We start from the raw sequence: 13,183 nt of genomic DNA, 5'->3' as shown, positions 1-13,183 counted from the left end.
TTCTCTTGGGGACTTCCCTGGCAGTCCGGTGGTTAAGACTCTGCGCTTCCACTGGAGGGGGCATGGGTTCGATCCCTGGTCAGGGAACTAAGACCACACATGGTCTGGGACTAAGATCCTGCATGCCGTGCAGCACTGCAAAAAGAAAAAAAAAAAGTTCTCTTTTCTCCATCCTCTTCATCCACCTCCCTAGTCCAGACCACTCTCATCTTTCACTTGGATACCTCCTCACTCGGCTTCCATCCTGGCCACCTCCACCTGGCAGTGAACTGCCTTTTACTGCCTGCCCCCTTCCCAGTGCTCAGGATAAGCCCAAATCCTAAAATGCTGTGTGATCCAGAACCATGCCCCCAACCCCACAAGCCCCATCTGACCCCACCCTCCCACTCCATCTTTAATGCAGACATACCTGCTCTTTTTCAAGTCCTCTAATGTGCTATGTCATGGGATCTTTGACTGTGCTGTTCCTACTGCCAGGAACACCCTTCCCCCATCTCTCTCCCACCTCTTACCTATTGAACTCCTAGTTTTTCTAGCAAGTAGCTCAAACATCAGGCAAGCCTTTCCTGGTCCCCAGACTAGATCAGATTTCCCGATAAGCGTGGAGCTCACCACAAGAAGTAATTATGTAGGTTGCAGCATAAAGAAACAGTTGAGGATGGGGCCTTGAAGTCAGGCTGCCGGAGTTCAAATCCCAGGCCCAACGTTGAGCAAGTGTTTTAACCATCGGTTAACTCATCAGTAAAATGAGGATAACAATAGTGCCTACTTCACACGGTTGTTATGAGGATTAAATATCCAATAATTGTAAGAGCATCTAGGACGGTGCCAGGCATGTGGCACACAATCTTTCAACGTTCATTATAATTGAGTCTCATTTGTTGGAGGGATGCTTTGACTGTGTGAACGCTGAGGGTGGAGGGGCAGCACAGGACATCAGACCCCTCTGTCTCAGTCTCTCAGGGAACCAGCTGGAAGATGAAGGCTGTCAACTGATGGCGGAGGCTGCACCCCAGCTGCACATCGCCAGGAAGCTGGAGTGAGTCGCCCACCCCACTGTCGACTACCAGGGAGGGCCCAGGAGAGCCCCAGCTGGTCCCCGCCACCCCTGGTCCCTGTGCCCACCAGTCACGAGAAACAGTGCTGCTTCACCGGCCAGCTCTGCTTTCTCTCCCACCTCCAGCGCAGGCGGAGTGGTTCAAGCATGCCTTGCATGCCTCTGGCATGAGCTACTTTGTTCCAGTTATTAAAATCCCTTGAACATGTAGAACGTGTTCACCGTACATCAGTAGCTTGTATTCCAGTTTGTCCTGACAACGGCCCCGGGGTGGGGTGGGATGCGGAGTTGCACTGGGGCAGCGCTAGGGTATTGGGTGGATGGGTGCTGGGCTGTTGGAGTGGGAAGTGGTACGGTGGGATATGGTTGTGGGGTGAAGGGGTGGGTCGTTGTGGTGGTGGAATGAGAAGAAAGGGTAGTAGGCTATTGGGTGTGCTGTGGTGTTGCACGGTGTGGGCTAGGGGTGCTATTGGGTGGGGGGGATATGTTGGGGTCTTAGCGTCAAGTGGGAGTGGGAGTGGGGGAGTGTTGAGGTTAGGGTATCAGTGGTTTGGAGTCTTGGCTTTGCATTTAGACCCTGGCTCTGTCACTCAGTAGCTTTGTGACCCTGGGGAGGTAACTTCCTATCTCTTGGCCTCAGGTTCCCCATTGGTAAAATGGGATTAAAATGGTGAGTTTTTTTCAGACCAGAAAACTGAGGATCAGAGAAGCAAAAACAGTGAGTCAGCTCTTACTGCTCCAGCTGGAGGACCTTATTCTCTGTGTGGGGCAAGAGGTCATATGCTTCATGGCTCACCCTTTAAGATGCCCTGGTTAAAGACCCAGGACATTCCACGAGTGACAGCCAGCCAGCTGCTGAGCCAGGAGGAGGCGGCTGGAGCTGTGTGGCGCTGGGGACTCCAGCCGCCTGCTAATGGCCATCTCCCTCCTCCTCTCCGCAGCCTCAGCAGCAATGGGCTTTCTCTGGCCGGGGTGTGCCGTGTGCTGAGTGCAGTGAGCATGTGCCGGACCCTGGCAGAGTTACACGTCAGGTAGGGACTCCCAGTGGACCACCATCACCCACTCTCACCTCTAGCGTGGAGCTCTTGGGCTCTCCTGTCGTTCTCTCGTAAGTCCTTGGAATTCTTTCTGGCCCCAGGCCTTTGAGACCTGTAGAAGATGCTAGTGCCCCGCCCAGACCCCCTTTACAGCTGGGTACCCGTTCCCAGCTGCTGTGGGTGTTGGCTGCGCACAGCTTATACCTCCTCCAGAGAAATGCCCTGGGCCGCTACGAGCCAGTGATGCCTGGGAGGTTACACACCCCCTTATCCTCCCAGCCAGGAGTGGCCAGTGACAGAGGCAAAGGTGTAACCCTCCGGCCCCCTTACCTCCGGTGAGACAAACTTTTAGTGCTATTGACGTTACCAAGTCCAAGCTCACTCTGCTCGCCGCTCGACAGGCCAATGGATCAGAGACGAGATGTTGAGGCAGACCAAGAAGATGGCAGTCTAGTGTCTCCGAGAAACCATCTTATTGGGGTTTGGATGCCAGTTTCTTTTATAGCACAGAGAAGGGGAGGAGATGAGGAAGTAAAAGGGCCATAAGTTTTGCAAATATCCCCTGGAATGGCCAGCCTTGGGGAGGGGGTGTGTTAATTTCTTCTTTCTTGCAGCCAGCCACAGGTAGGCGGGGTCAGGATGCTTCCCTGAACGAAGGCACTTTGGTTTAACATTCAGGCAGAGGGGCAGGGTTCTCCAAGGCAGGCCATTATGTCCAGACAGTATCCTTTTAGTGAACAAAAGCAACGGGAAGCAAAGGTTAAAGTAAAAGAAACAGATCCAACAGGTAGTCAGATTTGGCTCTTCTGTGTTGCATTCATGCTTCCTGGGGGATCAGGCTGAGGACCTGCCCTGTTCTGCTTCCCTCGGTCCCTGAGATCAGACTCTCAGTACATCATGTACACAGCGACCAAGTGACTCTGCTTCTAAGGGAACCCGACCTCAGACAGGGCCCAACCTTATTTCTGTAAGTCTCCGCATTCAGTCTGGGCAGCTGAGGACAGATGCCAATTAATGTCAACACAGTCCCCACCCATAGGGGCTCTCCTGCTTTAAACACCCCTTAAAGGAGGAAAGAGAGACCAGATTCACCCACGCGGTGGTACTAGGGCCCTTGGTTCACTGTATACAATGATTCAGTAAAGGCCCCTAGGGCATTCCAAATGACACTCCATTCACTTCTAGGAATTTATAATGAAGAAATCACGTGACTGTGCAAACACTTTAGAGGTCCCTGGAGGCCAGGCTAGAAATAAGACGTAGCAGCAGCTGGGCCCCCCAGCAGCTGCCTCCTCCCTCCCCTCCTGTCTGCAGCCTGCTGCACAGAACTGTGGTCCTCAAGTTTGCCCCAGAGCCGGAGGAGCAGAAGGTGACCCAGAAGAGGTAGGGCCAGGACCGTCCCCTCCTTGACCGCCACCGCTGGACAGTGTAACTCAACAGCCGGGGGGACCTTGACAAATTCACAAAGGCGCAAGAAGCCAGCAGGCTTGGCTGGGGATGAAGCCCTAAGGGGAGGCTCAAAGGACAAACTGCCTCCCCATTTCCCAAGTGGTACCTGAAGAGAGCCCTGGGATGCCAGATGCAGACAGCAGACTGGGGCAGGGGTGGGGTAGCCAGAGAGCTACGCATGGGAGACGGAGGCCCTTCAGCCTAAACCCAGAGGATAGCCTGGCGTGTAGCTCTGATTCCGGTCAGAGCTTCTGGCTCCCTTTGGCACAAGGACCCTTTAGAGGGTGTTTGCCTCCACCAGGGTGCCTTCCTGGATTGCCCCAGGCCAGCACCTGAGCAGAGACTCAGCTCTTTGCTCCTCTGTGCACCTACAGTCTCTTCTGTAGGGTCTGAGCTTTAGAAGGCTTGCTTGCAGCTGAGGCTGACGTTTTTGAAGGCACTGCTGGTGATGAGATTAATGAGCCTAAGAGCCAAGGTTAACTGAGCACTTACTATGCACCAGGCAGCAAACTAAGACAATTCACCTATGTTCTCCCAGTACCAGGCTAAGTGATTTGTCCCAGGTCACACAGCCAGGAAGCGGAGAAGCCCAGTTGGAACCAAGGTCTGACTGTCCCCAGGTCTCATATAGGGATGGAATGGTGGGAAGTGAGTCTAAGGCTGGAGTCTGAGGCAGTGGATGAGGTATCTGCTCAGCATGGCCTTGGTGTGTGTCCCTCCAGGGCTGCGTTTCCTGGCAGCCTTACGTTCCAGATGCCCTCTGATCCGCTTCCGTGCGCCCCAAGGATCAGGTACCGTGATGGCCTGCGGGCCCCGAGCATGGTTCCCGCCTCCCCCCTTCCTGGGCACAGAGCCTGTCCCGGGTCCCCAGTGCCAGGTGCCCCCTGGAGGACACAACCTGCTGTCATGTCCTGGTTTTCCTGCCTCCCATCTCCCCTGCCCAGCCCACCCCAGAAGGGGCTCACACGGCAGACCCCCAGTCACCTTCCCTGCCCACGGTTCCCGCCCCCCTTAGCTCCCCCATCCTCCAGTAGCTGAGGGGTTGTGGGAACTGTGGACGGAGGAAATGGGGAGCACGCGGCCCCTTCGTTCCTGATCCTGGGGCCTAGGCCTGGGGACTCAGCTCAACCTCCACAGGGCTCCCATCACAACTCTTCCAGCCTCCTCTCTGATTCTGTCCATCTGAATACCCCTCCCTGTCTGTCTGTTCTCCTCTGGCACTCAGTTTCTCTCAGTCTCTTTCTGTGTCTGTCTCCTTCCCTCCCTCTCTTATCTCGGTGTCTCTCCATCTTGGTCTGCCTCTCTCTGTGTCTCTGACTCTCTCTGGCTCTTCTCTGCCCATGTGACACCTCACGTGTGCTGTGTGTCGGTCCCTCTTTGCCTGTCCGGGTGCCCGATGCATCCCAGTCCCCTTTCCACAAGCCTCTCTGCCTGTGTTATCTGGGGGTGGGGAGCCCCGCTCGCCTCTGTTGAGCTGGGCAGGCGCTGCAGGGTTGTGGTCCTACCCTCCCTAGGCTGACACACTGCGCCTTGCAAGCCCAGCACCTAGAGCACCTCTGCAAAGCACTGGGAGGAAGTTGCTGCCTCTGTCACCTCGAGTGAGTGGTTGCTGGAAGGCGGGGTGGTGGGGCCCATTAGTGGGTAGGTGTTAGTGTGTTGTGTTTTGTTCTGTGTTTTAAGATTTAGGGTCATCTATTCTTTCCCCGCTGCAATCAGGAACCCCTTAGAGAACCTGGTGAAAGTTGTGCTCTTCCCCCTAAAATACAGGTTCCCCCATATTTGACACTCTCTGAAGCCCAAGCCTAACCCCTCAGGGGTCACAAACCTGAGGATGAGAACCCGAGAGGAGGGACTTCCCTGGAGGTCCAGTGGTTAAGCCTCCATGCTTCCAATGCAGGGGGCGCGGGTTGAATCCCTGATTGGGGAACTAAGATCCCACATCCACATGCTGGGAGACCCCAGCTGATCCAGTGCCATGTGCTGAGATCCGGCCTGGCAGCCCAGGACCGTATCCCAGTTTCGGGAGAAGCTGAGTGACTGGGGTGGAGAGGCGAGCTCCTGCTGTCTCCACCCCCGCCCTCTGCTGACCTGTCCTCTCCGCGTGCCCCTCCCAGCTTATCAGGCAATGCTCTCGGGGACAAAGGTGCGGCCCTGCTGGCTCAGCTGCTTCCAGGGCTGGGCGCTCTGCAGTCCTTGAAGTGAGTAGCCCTCTGGGCAAAGCCTCTGACGTTTGATCTCTGGATGAGAGCATGTGTGTGGGAGGGGGGGAAGGAGATGACGGGGTGGGGGGATATTCTGTGTCCCATCTCACTCCCTCCTCAGGTTATCATAAAGGTTACATCAGACAATGCATGTCAGCCACCGGGGCCAGTCCCCGACACGTGGCCAGTGCCCAGGACAGGGTAGTTACTACTGCGTTTCTCACTAAAATAGACACTGGTCTCTGTGACTCAGCGATCCAGCTGCTGAGTTAAGCCTTCGTTTCTCAAGCTTGTCTCCCTGTCTCTGCACAGGCTCTCTGGGAGGCCCAGGCAGGCAGGGCTGGGAAGTATTACCTGATTAATATAACAGCTGGCAGCCATTCTGGCCCTGGGGTGGGGGGGTGGGGGGGTGGGGGGGTGGGGGTGGAGGGGTGGGGGGTGGGGGGTGGGGGTGGAGGGGTGGGGGGTGGGGGTGGGGGGGAGGGGTGGGGGGAGGGGTGGGGGTGGGGAGTGGGGGGTGGGGTGGGGGTGGGGAGTGAGGGGGTGGGGGTGGGGGTGGGGGGTGGGGGTGGGGGGTGGGGGGTGGGGAGGAGGGCCGTTTGACTGGGGGGCCCTGGCCAGGTAGGCAGGGAGGGTTTGGACTAGAGGAGATACCCAGGAAGGGTGCCCGGGGAGATTTGAGAGCCCTGAGCACCTGGCAGAGATGGGGGAGATGTGCACTATGGGAGGGAGGCCCTGGAAGGAGGCCGTGAACCCCCAGACTTAGCCTGCAGCCAGCCAGAGTTTCTAGGCCCTTAAAGCTCCCTGTGCTCCTAGCTCACATGCCCCCCCCCCTCCTCCCTGGCTCTTCTAGGCCCAAGGGAGAGGCTTCCTGGCCGCAGGAACCTGGTCACAGACCCCAGATTCTCAGTGTCCCTGGACAAATTACATCACCTTCTCTGAGCCCCTGGTTCCCAGTCAGTTAACACATAAACTCTGGAGGCAGTGGCTATGGTTTTCGCTGTAACCAGTGCTGTGGCCTGTGGGCACTGCCTGCTCAGGCCACCTTTCGTTGGGAAGCTGGGACCAGAGGAGGTTGCTTCTGTTCCTGTTCGGGGCCTGCAGGGGGCGGGGGGGGCAGGGGGGGTTGGGAAGGCCTTGCTGCCATTGCAGGCACATTTTATGCAAATTGGAGTTCCAATCTCAGCTCTGTCACCAACATGTCTCATAATCTTGGGCAAGACCTTGCTGCTCTCTGGACCTCAGTTTCCCCATCTGTGCAATGGGGAGTTGGCAGAGGTGCTCTGACCATCCGGGGTTCAGTGTGTTCCATTGTCTGGAACAGGGAGGGACAGCCCTCCCCTGCCCTGTGCTCTGACCCCAAAAAGGGTGTTTTTGAGTCCTGAGTGACTTCTGTCAGCATGATCCCTCTGATTCTCCAGCCTCAGTGAGAACGATCTGTCCCTGGATGCTGTGTTCTGTTTGACCCAGTGCTTCTCTACTCTGCCGTGGCTTTTGCACTTGGACTTCAGGTGAGAGTGTCCCTGGGACCCCACTCTGCCCCTCATCTGTCCCATTCACGATATAGCATCCTCAGGGCCCTGGTATGATACCAGGTCCAGTGAACATTCAATGAGTGTCTGTGAAATGAATGAATAGATGAATGAGTGAAATATAGCTCCAGGGACACTCAAATTTCTCCAGATTCACCGCGGGGCACAATCCATCGACTCTTCTGTAGTTACTCTCTGGATTGCCCTGGGAGACTTTTAAGGAAACTGGGAGCTCCCTGGTGGGAGCTTGAGTTCTTAGGGACCCGCCTGAATTGTGGGGTCTCTGGAGCTGATGAGAGTGTAGAAGGGAAGGCAGCTAGCCAAGTGGCCCTGGCCAAGGCAAAGCAGATCAGCCATGGTTTCAGGTGAAGTCCACCTAGTCCTCCCCTCCCTGCTTCCAAGAACGGGTGTTACGGTAGCAGACAGACCACGTTCAAACACAGGCTCACCACCCACCTGCTGTGCCGCTTTGAGCATGTCACTGCATCTCTTGATAGCTCAGTTTCCTGATCTGTGAAGCAGGGGTAAGAATACTTCCTTAAAACCATAAACAAGATGGAAAGACAACCCTCAGATCAGAATGGGAGAAAATATTTGCAAACAAAGCAACTGACAAAGGATTTATCTCCAAAATTTATAAGCAGCTCATGCAGCTCAATATCAAAAAACCAAACAACCCAATCCAAAAATGGGCAGAAGACCTAAATAGACATTTCTCCAAAGAAGATATACAGATTGCCAACAAACGCGTGAAAGGATGTTCAACATCACTAATCATTAGAGAAATGCAAATCAAAACTACAATGAGGTATCACCTCACACCAGTCAGAATGGCCATCATCAAAAAATCTACAAACAATAAGTGCTGGAGAGGGTGTGGAGAAGAGGGTACCCTCTTGCACTGTTGGTGGGAATGTAAATTGATACAGCCACTATGGAGAACAGTATGGAGGTTCCTTAAAAAACTACAAATAGAACTACCATACAACCCAGCAATCCCACTACTGGGCATATACCCTGAGAAACCATAATTCAAAAAGAGTCATGTACCACAAGGTTCATTGCAGCTCTATTTACAATAGCCAGGACATGGAAGCAACCTAAGTGTCCATCAACAGGTGAATGGATAAAGAAGATGTGGCACATATATACAATGGAATATTACTCAGCCATAAAAAGAAACGAAATTCAGTTATTTGTAATGAGGTGGATGGACCTAGAGACTGTCATACAGAGTGAAGTAAGTCAGAAAGAGAAAAATACCGTATGCTAACATATATATATATATATGGAATCTTAAAAAAAAAAAAAAAAAAGGTTCTGAAGTACCTAGGGGCAGGACAGGAATAAAGACGCAGATGTAGAGAATTGGACTTGAGGACACAGGGCCCGGGAAGGGTAAGCTGGGACGAAGCGAGAGAGTGGCATGGACATATACACACTACCAAATGTAAAATAGCTAGCTAGTGGGAAGCAGCCACGTAGCACAGGGAGATCAGCTCGGTGCTTTGTGTCCACCTAGAGGGGTGGGGTAGGGAGGGTGGGAGGAAGGTTCAAGAGGGAGGGGAGATGGGGATGTATGTATACATATAGCTGATTCACTTTGTTATACAGCAGAAACTAACACACCATTGTAAAGCAATTATACCCCAATAAAGAGGTTAAAAAAAAACCACTTCCTTACCTCACAATTTTATTGTGAGAATCAAAGGAAACCATATCGGTGGTGTGCTTTGTATGTATATTTATTGTCCTATTTGCTGAGAAAACAGGCCAGCATCCAGGTCGTGCTGGGCCCGGCCTGTCTGGTCTCTTGCTGCTGCCTGGGACGGGGCCCCTTAGCCCTTTCTCAGGCTGCCACCTCCTCTCTGCCTGCAGCTCTGAGAGCCAACGCGTCATCCTGAGGGGTGATGGAAGAGACAGGTAAGGAGGGAAAGCTCTGAGGTTGGGGGGCCTCCCCTCTCTGTCTCTGGTCCCCATTTCTTATAGGTGCCCCCAACCCCCAGACCCATGCTGACTGTTAGCCCAGGTCTGGCAGGCTGGAATTAATCACTTCTGTAACCCCTCCCCCATGTAAGTTTGCAGTAATCAGCTGCTTTCAATCTTTTCTAAGAAGGAGGGCACATGGGAGGGAGGGGCTGACGGGTGATGCTGCAGCAGAGCAGGTGTTAGGAGAGCGGTTGTGTGGGAGGGTAGAGGGGAGCCGCTGTGTTTCTGCCACTGAGGACCTTTGCAGCACTTTGCAGCGTCCTGACTTCATATGAATCCCTGCCCTTTCACACTCTGAGTATCACATTAGAGAAGCCAAGAACCGTTGGTGCTCTGAAAAAGTTTCCACATCTTTGCGGTAAACTAGTTCTCCGCAGGTGTTCCCGGCTGCCCCCTAGTGGAGCCCGGCACCCTGGTTTCACCTGGGCAAAAGCACAGGGCTCCTGAAGCGGGGCCAGCTGGGCAGAGTGCATTTCCAGCTAATGTGTTAGAGAAAAACACTGCTGTAGCAGGTGGGCTGCCTGAAGCCGGGGTGGTATTGCTTGCCGAGCTAGGGTCTCCATTTCTGGGAACTCTCTGGGTTCTTGAAGCCAAAAGAATGGAGGCACAGATAGGTGGATGATACCTACAGCAGTGGTCAGAAAGAGGAGGGGGCTCTGTCCTAGCTCCCCTCGACCTGCTCAGGTGCTGCCCACCTGGACAGGTATAAGCTGCTGGCATCCTCACTCTGGCTTCCCTTCCCTGGGCCTCAGTTGCCCCATCCGTACAGGGAGGGGCTTGACTGTCCCGAGGGCCCCTTCCAGCCCCGACTAATGAGTCTAGCCTTCTGATGTGGATGCTTTGAACTTTCCTTTCAAAGTGACTTCCCCACTCCTAGGGATCTGTTGCCTGCTGGATCGTTGCCAGAGTTCCAAGCTGGAGCCCAGTTCTCGGGGTTCGGTCAGCGCCGCATCTCCAGGAGCTTCTGGTACCATCTTACCCACTTCTTGTTTAGGGGTAACCACAATGGGGTAAGGGGTGAGGGAGTGGAGAGCCTGGGGGTTGGGAGACAGGGGAAAGAGAGTTTGAGAGAAGGGGGAAGAAGTGTGAGGGCTGGTGACGGGGCTGCTGGCTCCGGCGTTCCCTGAGGAGAAGATTCTGCATTGTTTTCTCTGAAGACTTCCCAGCTCTGCCATGAGGGGCTGTGAGACCCTGGCTGGGCCCCTCCCCTCTCTGGGGCTTGATTTCCTCACCTAAGAAGAGAGACACGTTAGCTGGGGCCTGAACAGGGTTCTCCGGGGACGGGGTGGGCAGGATCCCAGGCAGGCGGGACAGATCGTGCAGAGGCCCAGGGGAGTGAAGCCTTGGCTCTGGGGAAGCATTTCTGTGTGGCTAGAGCTTATTATACAGGGAGAGTGGAGGCGAGTGGAGACATGGGAAAGGTGTTTTGCTTTTAGCCTAAGGATGATGGGGAGCCGCAGAGAGTTTTCAGCACAGGAGAGGCTGGCCAGGTTTGTATTTGTTAAAGCTAAGACGCCGGCAGGGTGGAGGATTGCAGGGAGGCAAGAGGGGGAACCCAGGGGGTGTTCAAGTGGCCCAGGTGAGTGACGAAGATAGCCTGGATGTAGGCAGGGGCAGTGGGGAGGATTTGGGACTGGACGAGGGCAGCTGGGCGCTCAGGGTCCTTGACTGTTTCTGTCGGAGTGGGGGGACTGGGGGCTGTAAGGGGTGGAGAGTGTGCCCTGTTGGCACTGCAGGGGCTGGCGGCCTGCAGGTTGGGGAGGAGAGTTGTTGGGAGAAGCGGAGAGCCCTTGGGGTTGGACAGGGACCCTGAGCCCTCCCTGACCCCCTCGCCCTGCCCGCTGCCCCTTTTCAGCCTCAGGGAATGTCAGCTGGAACCCTTGAGCCTCTCCCGCCTCTGTGAGACTCTGGAGAAGTGCCCGGGGCCTCTGGAAGTCAAGTAAGTACGGAGGACACAGCCGCAGGGGCACAACGTGGGCACCTGCCCAGTGACCTGGGGTGGGGTGTCCTGGTTAGAGACCAGATGAGTCCCTCCTGGTCCCTTCCTGCCAGACCCCGTAGCCCTACGCCATGGGAGTTCCCTAACCCATTGGTGGAAGGCTCCTTGCCTCCCAATGGCCCCAGCTTCAGACACCTCATCCCTCCCACTGAGAGAGGCCGTGCCGGGCCCAGGGCTTCATCTCCCCATCGGCTCAACTCAGGGCACCTGGGAGCCCCAGTCTGCCCCCCTCCACCCCTGGAGCCCCACCCTGGCACTCAGCTGGGACTGCCTCTGTGGCTGGAGCCTGTCAATTCTGAAGGCCCCTCCTCAGGGCATCCCCCAGCCAGGGTTACCAGCTCACCCCAGAACGCCTGGGTCTGTGACCAGAGACTGGGCTTAGAATCAGGAGTCCTGGCTCAGCCACCAACAAGCTGGGTAACTTTGGGCAAATGGCTTTAACCCCTCAGGCCTCAGCTTTGTCATCTGCAAAGTGGTCGGTCAGACTTTCCTTCCCTCATCCTCGTTGTAATTTTATTACAATAATTACCTTAAAGAAACCCAAGACAAACCTCCCTCATCTAAATAACCCCGTCCCTCATCAACTCAGTGTTGTCATTTGTCCTGGTGACCTTCTCCATTTGCATATACAAGTTTTTTCCTGTTCGAAATCACAGGCCAGCTGCGTTCTGCAGTTTCACTTTACATCGCCCCATATGTGGTTTTCCATTTTGCTACAGTTTTCTTTTTTTTTTTCTTGCTTTCTGGCTTCCGCCTCAATTGCCCTCTGGTCCTTGCAACAAGCTCATTATCCATGTTGACAACTGGGGTGTGTCCTTCCATACCTCTCCCCATGTTCAAACACTTATGGATATGGAGGAAGGTGGTTTTGATGTTAACGGATACAGGATCTTAAGATTTGCAGCGAACTTTTGTCTCATAATAGAACATTGTGGCTTTCCTAGAATATCAGGATGTGTGGAACCAATGAATTTGCAAATAAACCATTTATTTTAGAATAGTTTAAGGCTTGCTTTCAGAAAAGTTGCAAAACTAGTGCAGAGAGTTCCCCCCACACTTGCCCCTGGTTTTTAATACCACTCATCACCATGGTACATGATGTGTACATTTTGGCATTCCAAATGCAAAAATAAAGGTAAAGGTTCTGTTGCTTAAAAAAAAAAAAAACAACAGTGTGTAAACCCCACATTGATCCCAAGCAGAGGCCGTAGCACTGTGTGTATTTGGGATCCAGTGGAAAGCCACTGGTGTTTGTGGTCAGACCACCCCTCAGTGAACGCCTCTGCTCTGCCTGTGCTCAGAGCCCCAGGCCCAATCCCGGGACAGAGCGAGTAGTGCTGAGCCTACAGCCTGGGCCCTGGCAGAGGCTCCTCGCTTCCAGTTCCAGAACCATAGGTGGCCCCTTTTACTGTTCCCCGCAAGGTGAAGCTGGGTCCCCCTTCAGCCAGACAGTAATGCGATGGAGATGGGCCAGGCTCCTGGCAGCCCCAGTGAGGGGAAAGGGCAGCCTGCAGGGGACAAAGAAACAGGGACAGAGAGAAGGGGCAGCAAAAGGGGAGAAAGGCAGAAGGAAAATACAGTCCCAACGCCTCTGGGGGTCAGGAAGTGCCTCTAGACTCTCAGGGAGGGCTGTATGTAAACCCCAAGGTGCTTAGAGACTCTGGTTGACCCAGTCCTCCAGACAGAGCAGAGACCAAAGGATGGATATCAGGAGTTTCTCCTAAGTGGACTGGCTTCTGATGAATTATCTAGACAAGTGATCAGCTGGTTGGTCTGGTTTTGATGGGCAGTCAGGGACCCGAGCTACCCTGCATCTCTCCTTTGCTGACCTGTTAACGTGCCTGAATTGCCACCATTATGTTCACTACTTTGGGTTAAGGCGGCATTCTCTTCTTAACAGGTGTGTTCTCCAGGGTACC

The 13,183-nt window shown here is 54.3% G+C and overlaps 1 protein-coding gene across 1 annotated transcript in view; it reads left to right on the top strand.

Moving 5' to 3' along the window:
- NLRC5 (NLR family CARD domain containing 5) overlaps positions 1-13,183 on the top strand; it is a gene marked incomplete at its 3' end in the record, with an annotated part of 57,712 nt that overhangs the window by 17,754 nt on the left and 26,775 nt on the right. Inside the window, exons 14-24 of the mRNA XM_082862548.1 lie at positions 956-1,039; positions 1,999-2,088; positions 3,409-3,477; positions 4,082-4,147; positions 4,266-4,334; positions 5,058-5,141; positions 5,658-5,741; positions 7,166-7,255; positions 9,155-9,199; positions 10,143-10,232; positions 11,121-11,204. Of these exons, the coding sequence (XP_082718674.1) occupies positions 956-1,039; positions 1,999-2,088; positions 3,409-3,477; positions 4,082-4,147; positions 4,266-4,334; positions 5,058-5,141; positions 5,658-5,741; positions 7,166-7,255; positions 9,155-9,199; positions 10,143-10,232; positions 11,121-11,204 (855 nt within the window). The remainder of the gene's footprint in view (positions 1-955; positions 1,040-1,998; positions 2,089-3,408; positions 3,478-4,081; positions 4,148-4,265; positions 4,335-5,057; positions 5,142-5,657; positions 5,742-7,165; positions 7,256-9,154; positions 9,200-10,142; positions 10,233-11,120; positions 11,205-13,183) is intronic.

This window comes from Leucopleurus acutus, assembly GCF_964270905.1.
Source record: "Leucopleurus acutus genome assembly, chromosome: 20".
NCBI classification, from domain to species: domain Eukaryota; kingdom Metazoa; phylum Chordata; class Mammalia; order Artiodactyla; family Delphinidae; genus Leucopleurus; species Leucopleurus acutus.
The sequence above is the reverse complement of the archived record's forward strand: the minus strand, read 5'-3'. Positions and strand labels throughout refer to the sequence as shown.